The sequence below is a fragment of the Temnothorax americanus genome, unplaced genomic scaffold, assembly GCF_048541705.1.
Source record: "Temnothorax americanus isolate GAGA-0224 unplaced genomic scaffold, ASM4854170v1 Scaffold16, whole genome shotgun sequence".
NCBI lineage: Eukaryota > Metazoa > Arthropoda > Insecta > Hymenoptera > Formicidae > Temnothorax > Temnothorax americanus.
Window position 1 is genome coordinate 4,187,356 of NW_027509297.1, and position 15,100 is coordinate 4,202,455.

A 15,100-nucleotide genomic window follows, 5' to 3' on the forward strand; every position below is an offset into this window, starting at 1 on the left:
TATAATTAATTTGCGCTTTGAGAGGGTATTCTGGTTTGAAAGGTGAAGAAGGTATTTTTCAGGAATTTTTTGTAGGGAAATGAAAAAAGCGAATAACGTTAAACTTTTACATGTTCTTTCAGCCTTATTTTTTCCAAATAACAAAAACATACTTTTTTTTATGTTATATCCTGATCACTAGAAGCTTGCAAAAAATGCATATGGACGGTGTAAATGATTATAGCTGTTCTATAGATATCGAAAACGCAAAAACTATATATCTTATTTAGGAAAAGTGTGACTATCGTTTTTGAACTGGAACTAAATCAATATTTTTATTTTAGAAATGGCGACTTTTTTATTAAAAAATATTATAGTTTTTTCTCAAAATTTTGTTAGTATTTTATTAAAAGAAAAAACTAATAAATGTATAACAAAATAATATAGTTTCGAGAAAAACAGGTTCAAAGTTTTAAATACGGTTTTTACTTCGCGACAACATCGGGTTTCGACAAACGACTTTAGAGACATCTTTTCAAGACTTCAAATATTAAGTATATTTTATAAGAAAAACACGTTCTTTACTTGTTATACCAGAATATCCTCTTAAACTGATGAAATAAGTACATAATTAATTATTGGTCTTTCAAACACTGTTTACATACACTGGGGTACGTTGGGAATAAAGAAAGAATAATTGTGTGTATGTTAATATATATATATATATATATATATATATATATATACCTATAATTAATTTTGTATACGTGCTACATCAAAGAGCTCGAAACTCATAGCGTATAACTATTCGCGAGCTACTCGCTACGCGTGATAGAATATCGTCTGAAAACTATGTATAGTGTAAACTGCAGATATTTTATTGAGCGCAACACTTCTGTCGCTGAATTTTCCTTTTGACGCGCGTTGCTTTTTGCTAACGAGCCTGTAATGGGACATATTTCTTCCGGCGTGTAAGCTTTCTCGCTGTCATTTCCAATCAGCCGGTAATAACGCCCGAGGGGGGGCCTCTTAAAATAGCGTTACGCGTGTGCAACAAACTGTGTTTTCTTACTCGGGATCGTAGGTAGTTTACACACTTCGCTATAAATAAACGAGCGAGAGAGAGAGAGAAAGATCTCTCCTCGTGCTCGTTACTTCGAGTTCGCGATCATAATGGCCCTTCTTGTTAAATTGAGCATCAGCCAAGTGATTTACGTTGATTGCTCGTCGCGTCGCGCATCCAGCGGTCTCTTTCCCTCTCTTTATTCCTTTGTTCTTCTCTCTTTTTCCCTCTCCCCCTTTTGCCTTCTCTTTCTTTCTCCTTCGGCTGCTCTTATCTTACTCACCTTGTACGCATCCGATGTCGATCGCTGATCTCGATCTCATCTACATGCTCGGGCACGCGGATCGATCTTCGCTTCGGCTTGAAGCTTGGAGAAGTGCCTGGGGCATAGCTCTTACATGTTCCCCTTTTCTACCCTCGTCATCTGACGCTCTTTGTGAAAAAGAGCCTTGCCTCCTACGATAATAACGTGCTTCTAAGCTCGTACAGGTAGATGCCGAAAAAGAACGTACAGCCGCTAACAGCAAACACACGCGAGAATGGAAACATTTAATTGTCTAATATTAGGCTGCACGCACTGTTGTGTGTAAAGGGCAACTTTTTTTAGATTAAAAAAAAATAAATTTTGTTATTGATTAGTGCCTATTTTATTTTTAATTTATTAAACTCCCCAAGTCTCCACAAATGAAAAATTTCCAAGTTGTTAAAGAATATATTTCTGATCATCTTTGCAACGCAATATATGCTGAATATTAAATGTCCTTAAATGACCACGTATCGCAGTAGCTTAGTATAAAGTGTTCTATTTATATGTTGCCGGGAAGAGATGGGAAGATTAACTAGATTGGAATAAAATATACTTAAAAGCCGCGGGCAAGAGGTCGAGAGGGCAAAGTGTAACTGGCCGACGTTGACACAATGCGTCGTAAGAATCGTCGACTGACTTGGCACGAGGTAGGAAAAGTCAAATAAACCGAGTCTCTTCTTTGTAGTCGGTGGCGTTCTATGGAGATCCCTAAGCCGGCATAATCGACCCCCTACGAAGAATGTTCGGCCTTCAAAAACAGAGAAGGAACGCGGCCGGCGGTGGCGCATGGTTCATAGCGGGCCATTTAACGGTCTTTGCGAAATTGAGTCATCACGCGGTTCCCCTGGAATCTCGAATATTTTCCTCCCGATGCTTCAGCTTCTCCACCCCTCCCGCCCCTCTCTCTTTCTCTCGTCTCGTTGTACCCCCTACCGCCGACTCTTGCACATCTCTTCTCCCTCTTCCCTCTTATGTTACCATCCGACGAAGACAACACACCCTCATAGATCCTCGTCGTCACGATCCTCCGCCGGGATATCTCGCAACTTTTTGCGGAAGATTCGCAACGGATGCGAGCGGATTTCCAAATTTCCGTGGCCGAGAAAGCATAAATAAGACGCGCGCGCACGAGACGCTGCCCGATATATCTTTCGCCCAGGTGCCATATATTCCTCACATAACTTCTTAAAGCGAATGCGAGAAAAATGATGGCAATATGAGGTACCTATTACGTGTTTTCGACTCATAAAATTATGTAAAGTCTATTTAATTAAAACTTTGTGTATGCACCTACGTGGATCGTTGTTTACATCTAAAGGGAGACTTAGTTTTTTCTTTTTTGATTTGTAATTTTTTTTGTAAAATTTCAATTCAATACGTAGTACGTCAGGCGATAATTTCCAGTACAATTTCTATATACAGCAAAAAAAGTTGAAACAATGTTGCCAAGACGTTGCAATGTTGAATATTGAATATAAAAGTATAAATATATTTCTAACGTTGAATCTATGTTAATCCCATTGATTCTTTTTGTTGATACGTGACAACATTAACAACACAACATGGAACAAATTATTAATCTTTCCGCAGTAATTTGCAACGATGCCGCTAAACGGCGCACGACGGCAAGACCAACTTGTAAATAAATTTCAGTTGGGGGCGAATACAAGCAGGCCCTCGGCGAAGTAAAATCGCGATCTTCCGCGAGTCTTCGGACCCGGCGCTTCTTTTAGATCTAAACAAATAATCCACGCTGAGCTCAGAAAACTTCCAACAGTTGTGAAAAAAAAACACGTTTATCTATAAGCGTGGCCAATGTTAATCAATGTTTAACAATTGTTATTGCATTGTTTAAAATAAAGTAATAGATAATATTGAGCTGCCTAAGATCTAAGCTTGAACCGTTTTCGGCTTGTATCTTGATCGAAAGTAATACAGAATTGGAGAATATAGATTAGAATAGAATACAGATACAGACCGCGGTCTGTGTGTGTGTGTGTGTGTATTTTTTATCGTCGCAGAAATCATTACAGTCACGATTCACTGTCGTCAGCGACAGAAGTAAGAGGGCATTTGATTGCACATATATATTACAAACAACGTCTGCATCCTCGAACGAATTTCTACGGAAACAATATTCGTCGCAATTTGTAGAGAGCCCAGGACGAAGACGAATGCCTGTAATTTACGAGTTGCGATTTGCAATGCAAAAAAGAGTGGCGTAGAGATTCGGCATTGTCGTTTCATTTCGTCTCCTCGACATTCGTGTTTGTCCTCGACATATTGCGCCGCTCCCTCGCTCGAGTAACGATGAATCATTTAGCGAGCCGTGCTCGCCACCACCGATTCTTAATCAAGTCTTTCCGTAGGAAGCAAGACGGTACGCTCTCTCCAAAACTTTCCGCGAAACTTGGAGATTTATCGGGGAAATAATTTATTTACCTTATATACGGTAAGAGAGAGCGGCAACGCGGCGGGCGGTTGTGTCGCGTCGCGTCGCGTCGGCCAGGACGACGCGCGTTTCATCCCACCCTCTTCCCTCGCACCAAAGTGCTTTGATAGTCAATATGAATCTGCACGTAATCCCGTGATGTCAGCGGCGTGCGCGCTTAAAAGAGAAATATTTGATTTAACATTCCTGTAATCCCTGAAATGATGCAAATATTCCCTCTCCTAATATCTGCGTATATAATTAATACGCGATTTCCAACTTTTACGACTCGACGTTTAAAATGGACGACATACAATACAATGCGTACGTGTTAATCGAACACGTATCTTTCTAGGAAAACCGAACTTGGATATCGTTTCCGATGCAATATCAAAGTTACAACTTCCCACGCTGTCGTTAGAATTCTAGACGTTCAGCGTTCAGCAACGCCCGTCGCGCGCGTATCCATCTGGATCGAAGTACCCCGGCCGCGCGCGGCGTGATTCTGCTTACCGTACAGTTAAACGTTATTTCAATTACGACACGTTTGATGTCGTCTGGCGCCAGTTTTACGGTCACCGGCGATCGTAAAACCTTAACGGCTGTGAAATCTAAGCGGCGATAAGGTGGCGCGTAGAAACGCCATTTACACGGTCCACGCGGCCGGAAATCAATTCATCGATTCATCGAAGAACTTTCCCGCGCACTACCACAACGACAACTCCTTTGTTTCGTCCAACGGTTACGTTGCATTTATCATAGCATATTGACCATTCACTATTCACTGCGGTACGGTTAACATACGGGCACGTCTCCGTGGCGTCGCGCGCCGCGACGCGCGACTGAACTCTGGTCAGGGAGGAAGATCTTCCGGTTTTTGTTTGTTGGAAAGACGTCTGCTTTAACCCCTTGGCTGCAGCTAGGCGAAAAAATTGCTTTTGACAAAAAAGTTGATTTAATTATATCATTGAAAAGATGTGTGTGTGTGCTTTCTAGGGGTTTTTTCTGCAGTCGCTGAATCTATAACGCTGAGGTCAAAATTTCAAAATATAAAGTGGCGGAAAAATTTATCGAAATTCTTATAAATCAATTTTTAATGTAAAGCGAGCGATATTATTCCATTTTGCCGTCATATCAACGCTGTCAATTTTTAAAACGGATTAGCGGCTAAGCTTCAAAAACTCTTGAAAATTTTTTATGCAACGTGAACCATCGTTAATATTTTTTTCTCATCATATTGACGTTGCTATTTTGAATTTTTGATTTTTTATTTTACATAAATTTGCAAACAGCACCTTCGAGAGAAACCTTCAATACAACGTTTTATGCAAATCGAACAATTTTTTACATTTTTGGTCCGCCATATTGGATCCATTATTTTGAATTTTGCACGTTTGATTTCAGCGTTGAATTCAATGACACCAAAAACATGAAAATATCTCGTTCTACGTGCTGCGATATAAATATCTTTTCTGTATCTGCGGATATTTCCGTCATTAACACACAGTCAAGGGGTTAAAATATACATTTTCTGTGTGTGTGTGTGTGTGAAAGAGCTAGAATATTAAATAATTTTAAGAAATAATTTTCAAGACAATCAACATTGTAAATTTAGAAAGCAATAATTTTAACTCTGCGTGAAAGATCTTTTAATTTTCTTTTTTTGCTGTGAAGAGTATACAAATAGGAATCTGAAATTAATGCAAGTACAATAATTTCGTCGAAATTTAATAATTGCACGATTAAATTTTATTGAAGAATCTAAATCCGCGATCTTTTTCTTTTTTCTCATATTTCTACATCGTGTTCTACGCGCAACGAGTCGCGCATTTGAAAATTATTTTCTCTACGTTCAGTTTTTGATCGCCGCAGTTTGATGCTATATTTTTTATTGCTCCCGATGCGTGATCCGCAGAAAAACAAAACATTCCACTCCCGACCATCTCTCTCCCTCTCTTTTTCTCTGATTTTACCTTACGCATGGTGTGTGCACGCGGTACATTGTTATATTAAAAAAAAAAAAAAAAAAAAAAAATGGAATGGAGCGCGCAAATGAAATATTCGTGTTGTTAAATCCGGAGGTTGTTGGATTTTCATCGTACGCGATGAAACCTGAATACATCCCCGCGTATTTGAATCGATTCTCGGGTCTTTTCACCGTTTCGAACGCGGTCGTCGTCTCGTTATCGACAGTTTCGAGCGGTTTATATTCGCATGTAACTACGCGAATCAAGTGAAAGCATTCGGCTCTCTTTCTCGTTTCGTCGCTTCGTCGCCTTTTTCCCGTTTTGCTTCCCGCCCGCTTCGGTTCATTACGATTTATTATACTCGTTATCGTCCCGGGTCGCGAGTTACGCATCCGCGTACGTTCGCGCGGATATCCGCTGGATTGAGTCGCCAAACGACGCTTCAGAACGCCATGTCCCGTACTCGCTTCCACGTCCGCTCCCGCGCGCTAATTAGAATTTATGACGAGCGCATTTTATCACCCGCTAAATTTAGCCACGAGTTTTGCGCGAAAATCGTTTTCGCCGCGCGCGCGCGCTACCCTGAAACTGCGCTTTTTCGCGCGATTACAGTAAATCGCTCGCTGTTTAGCGAGTCATCCACGATATCGAGATAATATGCGTTATCGGCCACGATGCGATGGTGTAAAATTTATTCCGTACAACCACACATACGTGTTCATAACGATTTAAAAAGTGGTACGTGACATTTATATATAAATGTTTACGCTTTATTCTATTTTAAGATCTTTAATCTTAACGTCGTAGTTTGTTTTTTTTATATAATATATAAATATTCCGCGGAAAGTTAAAGAAACATTGTATATGTAAATGTGAATAAAACTCAAACAAGGTATTAGTATACATAACGTACTCTGACTGCAGAGTGATACGTTTACACTATTTGTTCTGATGACGGACAGACCCGTGACTCTATGTAATTTATGTAAAGATACCCTTAAATATCGATATTATATTTTTAACGATGATAACAAACGCGGAGAAAACTTGTGGATAAGGCTTAATAAGATAAATCGTGTCCCTAATTCAAAATGCAATCGCTTGAATTAAATACGCTGACGCTTGGCTCGTATAAAAGCGCATTTTATCTGGCGCTTCTGCGAGGCACAGCTCTTAAAGCCTATTTCGAGCAGTTTGCTCGAGGGTTTGTTTGAATCCGTCTCGTCTGGTTTTCGTCACGTCTATAGAGGGACGTCTCGTATTCGAGGCTCGCGAGAATGTGCAATCTTCGTCACGGAACTTTCATTTCCCAGGACCGATCTCGATGCTTCTGCGGATATCGCGCGTGTTTATGTTTCCGTTCCCGACAAGGAAATCAAAATTTATGTAAAGTGTCCAGATTTTTCGTGAAACTGTTTGGAAAGATGAGAAGCATATAGGGGAGACCGGGGCTAAGCCGACAACGGGGCAAACTTGACACTAGGCTTTTTGCCACGTTAACGCTATCGTATAGAAACTTGCCTTTCTCCTACTGTAGCGTCTTTATGTGCCAGTATTATCAACGGACGTTGGTAACATTCTGAGTTATAGTGTACGTTTTAACGCGACATAAGCGTTTTTGATAGTAAAAGGTACGTTTTCTGATCTCTCGAAACGGTCTATACTCTTTCATCGAGGTTTACTCTTGCGACGCTACCGGTAAGTGATTTTGATGGGAACGTTGCGGCGCTTTATACGACGCCGATAATACGTTTTGCATATTTTCAAACGTTTTATCGTTTTGGAGTAACAAAAGTAAAAAACGACGTTCGGGGCAAAGTCGACAGGGGCTAAGTCGACACGCTGTTTTCGTGGTTCCCACGAATAAACGATGCTTGTAATGCAGCATATATGGCAGAATGACAAAATTTGTGCGCACGTGTACGCGCGAATTTACTTGCATAACGTGTTTTTCAAACATGAGTTCAGATGAAAATACGTGAATGTTCAACAATTTTTGTTCTCATTATTTCCAATGATTGTTTTACTTACGTCCAAATTTTTGTACTTTCTAAATACACGATAAACAACTGTATATTTAGTTTCAGACAAAAAAAAATAAGTTCCAGATCAACGTGTGTCGCGCAGGCAAAGTGTCGAGTTTACCCCCGCATTTTTCACGTCGAAACGTTGTCTTCGCGTCACTTTTCCTTTCCTGGTGGCAAAACAAAGCGACGTACAGTAAAACTTCCTGAATCACGTTTGTACCTGAAGACTCTTTAAATATTATATACCATTGACGTTGCCTAAAAATTTTACGTAAATATTAAAACGTGCCTTTGAAAAAATAGTGTCGGCTTAGCTTCGGTCTCCCCTACAGCGAGATAGCGTTCTGCGAAGGCTCACTCAACTCTATACACGTCCTTACGTACCGTTAATTATAAAAGGATTGATTTTATGAACACGCTCGAGTCGTTTGTCACAACCTTTAAGGAAATCGTTGAGATATATATAACGTATGTTTACCTTTACGTAATATTTGGCGACGCATGATTAGATTATTAATAGGATGACGATCATCTGATTTAAATGTCTCTGCGTACGCGTCTGGTTACATGCGTTGTTTTACTAACGACATTTATTACGGTCTATTGAGATTAAGAATACTGATCTTTATACACATAATTTGTCGTGTTGCAGGTCGCAACGAGTTGATCGCTCGTTATATTAAATTGAGGACCGGTAAAACGAGAACGCGAAAGCAAGTATCTTCGCATATACAGGTTCTCGCGAGAAGAAAACTCCGGGAAATACAGGCAAAACTCAAAGTGGTGAGTATATCCGGTTTATATGTCTCCCACGCGCACGTTCTACAGTTTTTTTTTGCGTCTATTGTCGGTTCTTTTTCCTTTTTTTTTCTTTTTTTTTCAAATGTTTTTCAACGCCACATTGAGCCCCACCTTAGCAATGTAGTGCATCTCGATTGCGTTTTTTGCCTCTTTCGTGGTGGGCGCGTCAAATATTTCGTCAAACAGATATAAATTTTGTTTATTTGTCTAACGGCGATGTGCTGCGACTACCAAAATTAACTGTACGACAATAGCGGTTTAACATGACACATTATTGTAATAATGAAATGCGAACGAAACGCTATTGTACAATTATTCGTTTAACAATACTGCAATACTCGATGACACGTCGTGTCATTTGATAATATATTAAATAAAATATTGCACGCGTCGTATATATAAACGCGATACTTGGCACGTGGACGTGATATTTGAATCTCACATGCGGTGGATTTTTATTTCTCTCTGAACTGGTGCAGCTAATATACCGAAAATTCGATCAACCGAATTTATTAGAGGAATGATGGTCGTACATATAATCGAACACGTATATATACGTTTCTTCAATATTATTTTTATATTATTATTTGTTAAATACTGATATATATAATTTTTTATGTTGTTTTTTATACTGTCATTTATCAAGTAATATTCCATTAATGAAATGACAACAAAGAATTTCACTGAAGGAAGACACGATTAGATTGTTTCTTGTGTTTTTTTAAAAGTCTTGGAAATAATAGAGAATAAAATATCATTAGAAGAACGATGTGTGCACATACATATATTGTATGGAAGGAATCTACGTTGATTATATATTATATTACATAAACTGCATATGTGTAATGATTTTTCATCGTTCAATGTCAAAATATTCTTTCCTCTATATGTTGATTTCTTTTGTCTCAATACATTTTATTTTCAATAAATAAAAATACACATTTGGCATCCGAGAATTCTGATGCATATATATAAAAAACTTGCGCGTTTCTTCACCAAACAATATGTATCTTTTACAAACAAGGTAAATCGAATACTCGAACGAAATGTTCAGCCGTGGGATACGCAGACGTCTGCTGTATTTCGCGTTTCGCACACGGTGGCTTCGGAGAGCATAGTATAGCGATGATATTAAATCGCGATCGGCGATATGCGAGCATTAGCGGGCGATGGCCGTTGCGGAATCATTTTCAATGAGAGGGCGAAACACATATATCGAGGGACACACATATCGAGAGGAGCATTGCCGCGCGGGATAAATCACGCGTAAAAATGAACCCAGCCCGTTTAATCAACAGCTGAATTATTAAAGCGATTCGCGAACAATTGCGCGCGCTGGTTAATAACGCAAAGCATGGCGGTGCAGCGATCGGTGGTACCTCTATTTCGCCCCGATGGGCGGTGAAATAACGGGGGAGACAGAAGACACGAAAGAGAGCGAGAGGTTGGGGAGTGCAGGGCGAGAGAGATAGAGAGAAATAGAGTATTGTTTATATACAGGATCGGTCAATATTCGGAATAGAAAAGAGAGGAAAAACAAAAGCGGAGCGTGTAAATTAACCGTGCGCGATTGCCATGCAACGCTCCGGCAAAAACTCTCGTTTGAAGAAAAAAAAACTGCAATTTAATCGACAACGATAAATGGAAAATTTTTTCGGATATTCCGCGCAATCTAGGTTGTTATTACCAAATATATAGTCGGATCGTTAAATATAATTTACCCATAACGTTTATAACCATCTTCTTCCACTATCCCCAATAAGGGGTTACGAAATAGATGTAATTAATTAATTATCGCGTAAATGTATTACTCGTTTTTTCGATATTGATATAATTCAATGAAGCGAAATTCAATGAAGGATCCTGCGACTCGAAGCTGTCGTAACATAATCAAAATCTTTTCAGAGATAGCGCAGTCCTTTTCAGGACAACGGAAAGAATATCAAAGCACTATACGTGTTTCTAAAGTATAAGCGATTAGAAATGAAACGTTTCATCACGTATATATGTTTCAAGGATAGACAAAAGAAGCTAACAAAACTTTAAATTTTTACTAAGAACTTTGAGTTTTATGTCGAGCTTTAGAGGCACGTGATTGCAATAAATGATAATATGCTTATCAGCATTCTTTCATACGCGTATCTTAAATTAAAATCTGCCTTTAAAATTCCATATCCACATGATACTGTCTTGCACGAGTACGTTAGCGTATAATGTATTTATAATGTTTTTATTTTTCCGCGTTGTGTCATTTTTATATTCTACTCGTGCGCCTCGGCTCTTTTGGAGGTCCCAAAGAGTGCGGAAAAAACACCGGCGTTCCTCGAGCAATTTTAATTACGCTCGCGCGCGCGCGCACGACTTTCGCGTAATAAGATGTCGTCCGTTTCCGCGCGCGCGGTTCCGTACCACGATGCCATTTATGAAATACTTGCGCGGGTTTCCGTTTTTAAGCACGGTCAGCCGCAGCTGCAGCGACTGCAACTGCAGTGGCTGCATACCGTGAACATTATTCAGGAAAATAGCAGGCGTGGGAGGGTGGTGTACGGTCCACCGTGACGTAATTTTCTGGTTTTCGTGTTTCAGGAAGGGTAACGGCCGCCGCGCCGCGCCGCGACTATTGCTTGTTGCTTCGTGTTGCTCAGAAAGAAGTTGCTAGTGTTGCTACCCCGCCTGCGGCCGCGAACCGCGCGATTTATTCGACCAAGAAGGAAAAGAATTTCGCGAACGGCGTTCGTATTTCACACGCACCAGTATCGTCTTACACAACGCATGTGCTCCTTGCTTTTATATATTTTAAACAAGGCAGTATTACGTTAGAAGAACGTGTTTATCTCGTTGGAACATACGTGAATTGAACGTAATTAAAATCCGACAAGCCGTGGAAAATCCTATTAGAAAAAATTTTACTGGCTTTTTTTTATTGAAACTATATTAGAATTAAATAGGATATTTGATTTTAACAATAGATTTGTTATATGAAGGTAAAAATAAAACAGCTTTTCTTTTTTTAATTTTTGGACATGATTACACTTGTTGCGACGTTTAAAACGATTCACCTGATGATGATAACGTATCCATGCATTCCCCCAAATGGTAGAACAAATAAGAAACAGAATTTAAGAGTAACTTTAAACTTTTTCCTTATTTTACCGTCGATCTTATGCTGAAAATATTAAATTTTCCTATTGCGATTTTCCGATAATTCTATAGTTTTAATTTGTCTTTCTTTCCGGCACATTTATTATTTTCTTTCATATTAATATTAAGACGCGTATTACATTTCGCGTGGACTCACGTTAGCTTTTGTGTTACACATTTTACATACTGTCAAACGATATTAAATCACCAACTATCACGGTCTATCGAGATTGTTCGCCGTTTTATCTATTTTGGAAATAATTGCACCAGGCATTACGGCGTAATTAATTGTTGCGGTGTAAACGTACTTCCGATAACGGGGCGGGGGTGTAGCGGTAGAAGGGAGTTATGGGAGAAGGGGGGTGCCCAAAAACGGGCGAGCGTTTCAGAATGTCGATAAACATGTCCAACCCCGTTACCCGCCCAATCCTCTGCATTCCTGGCGTGTATTCGAGAGATGAAGGGCGAGAGAGAGATGGACACAGAGAGTGAGTGAGTGACTGAATGAGTGAGTGAGTGAGTGAGTGAGTGAGTGAGTGAGTGAGTGAGAGAGAGAGAGAGAGAGAGAGAGAGAGGGGGAAAGAGAGCAAGGGAGGGAGAAAATGGGGAAGGGAGAGAGAGGCAGGGGGCGACGTATGGGACGAAGGGTGAAAATTAAAAAAAACGACACGGACTGCACCCTCTCAATTAACCGAATTGATTTTCTGCTGCAAATTCAGCGCGCGCTTCGCACAAACGTGAACAACGGCCCGCGCAGCGAAATGGGCTTTTCGCGGGTACGCGATGTCATCCAACATTCATAAAAAATTACATTCTACCCGGCGAACGTCGTGCACGGCCGTTTTGTAAATCGACTTTTCGCGCCGATTAATCTACCGATTCGCTCTGATCACTGATGTCGCGTCGATTACGTTGCAAGGATGGTATTCACTATTCCGGATAGAAAATACGTAATCTTCACGTGGAAGAACATCCGGTGGTTTTGAAACGCACTTTGCAATGCCATGTCATTTTTGTGAACGTTAGGCGAATCAAATATCGTATCCGGGGTTGCTGTGATAGAAATAAAAAAATAAGAGATACGTATATCATGGAAATTATGGTACGGATTCCGAAACGTGCGTAATGAATATGCATTATATAGCTTGGCCACATTCCCCAAATCTCTTCCAAACCTCGCCTCACGAAAATTAAAAGTCGTTTCATTTTAATAAGCGACGTATCAGTGAAAGTACAGGGAAATTTTAATGACATTTACCGCATATTTCTATTCACATTACAGCTATCCAATAATCCGATAATTACAAAGACGTTTATAAACAAAATTTAGAAGAGATTTGTCCATTACGTACGTGCTTTATATACGATAAGTTTTGTTAATCAGTATGTTAAAAAATAATCAGTTGCAGCAAAAGAGTTGCCTGTGTATCAAACGTGTACAACGTGATTATACAGCGATTATATTACCTTTTTTGCTTTAATAATTTTTCTATTTCATACTTGATCTACAATCTATTTGAGTCCGTACGTGCCGGCAAGTATCGTGCAGTAAAAAAAATTCAATCTAAAATTAAATCTATTTATAAATCTTAGTTTATTGAAACGTTGGACGTATCCTTTTACTGGGATTCTTGTGTGGACTTGGTTGTACGTTATTGCTTGTTTATTTACTTACGTCATACTATAATAGTTGATGTTTTTTATAAGTTAAAGATACAATGCTTAATTTTTTTCCTTCAAGTATAACAACAACTTTTAAATGTCACAGTTTTGAATTGAATTTTTATTGAAGCAAAGTTTATATGTGTAACTGAGGATCAACATTTTTATCATCTACTTGTAGCTACTACGCGCAATCCAAGGGCGAGTTCTCCATTTTTCACTATTTTCAAGTTAGGACGACACTATCGATATATACACACATTGACAATTTCATTAAACAAAATTCGCCTGCAACGTGATTGAAAACGCCGTAGGTACGAGGAACGGCGCGCGGCGGCGCGGCGGTGGCGGTGGCGGGATACTCACCCCCGTGTATTTCGAAGCGAACACGCGAGGGGCGTAAACAACGTGGAGAGCAAAATGTAACCCGTGATTTTCGGTCGCACCGTCGGCTAAATTCTTTATTGCTCGCATCGTTACGCGGGCGACGCTTCATTCCGGTCGACCGGCACTCGTAGTGACTCCTCCATTACGGATTTATGAACGAAATTGAAAATCCCTGTGCTCCCGTGGGCATGGGATGAGAAAGAGAGAGAGAGTGCGAGTGCGAGACAAATGGGCGCACGGGTGACGCGGTGCGGGACCGGATGATGGTGGTAGTGGTGGGCATGGCAATTTTCCGAACGTCACGGCAACGAACCATCTCTCGTTCGCCTCGTCAGCGATTTTCGGTCGGGCGCTGATTAAAACGACGGCTTTCCGATAAAAGCGCGCCGAATTCCCGCGACGTTCTGTTGTAACCGGACGCTCGCCATCGCTGCCGTTGTTTCTGCAATCAACCGCTCCGCGCGATCGCGATCGATTTCATCGCGTGCGGCGCGATGCGCGACGGACGAGAGATTCGAAAGAATCGGGGGAAAAATATCGGAAAGGAGGGTGGGGGGGAGGGAAGTGGGACAGGGAGAAAAAAGGAACGCTGGTAATCACGCGTCCGGGAGCGGTAAATTGATTCGCATCATTGAGAATGTTACGAATTTATCCGTCGACTGTTGATTGATATCGCGAGTCCCGGATGTCTCGAATTTTTCGATTTTTCGAGCCACATTGCATTTGCCCTTCCACGAAGTGAATATAATTAAAAAAAAAAAAAAAAAAAAAAAAAAAAAAAAATGTGTACCGCGAGTCAGAAATGCTAAAAGATTGATCTACATCTCACGTTTCACATTCACTTGTACAACTCATGCGTCTTAATTATATCAGCATTTTATATTTTTATAAGAAACGCGCAATACACATCTATATTATACGTGTGTCTATATAATACTTAATACATGAACAACGTTGGATACGTCTTTTAGCACGTTAAAGTCGCGTCGTCCTCACGTAATTTGTCAAGGCACTACAGCGTTCTTAACTTGATATATACGTGTAAAAACTTGTCGTTCAAAAAAATTCAATTCAGATAATTTCTGCTTTCTTAGAATTTTAACGCGCATGCGTATTCGCAGTTTAATTACAAAGATGTAATTACAAAACGTTGAATATTAAAAAATTTGGTTCTCGTCGAAATATTTTCGATGCAGGACGTTGCTCCGACGTCGTTAAAAGATTTCCCAGACAGCACCATGTCCAAAATCGGAATGACAATACGCCTATACGTGCGCTGTCTGTGTTTAAAGATTGTTCTGCCAAGTCTGCTAGAATACGTGTTAACGCACTTGT

The 15,100-nt window shown here is 40.0% G+C and overlaps 2 protein-coding genes across 6 annotated transcripts in view; one reads left to right on the plus strand and one right to left on the minus strand.

Annotated features, from left to right (window-relative positions):
- Window positions 1-15,100, minus strand: part of LOC143895589 (proton-coupled amino acid transporter-like protein acs) — a 231,777-nt gene that overhangs the window by 203,941 nt on the left and 12,736 nt on the right. The window lies entirely within an intron of this gene.
- The window catches only part of Scalloped (TEA domain transcription factor 1 homolog scalloped), a 167,242-nt gene that overhangs the window by 142,389 nt on the left and 9,753 nt on the right, over window positions 1-15,100 (plus strand). For all 5 annotated transcript variants that reach the window (XM_077402835.1, XM_077402839.1, XM_077402837.1 and 2 more), the window contains one exon: window positions 8,427-8,557. In XM_077402835.1, the coding sequence (XP_077258961.1) occupies window positions 8,427-8,557 (131 nt within the window). The remainder of the gene's footprint in view (window positions 1-8,426; window positions 8,558-15,100) is intronic.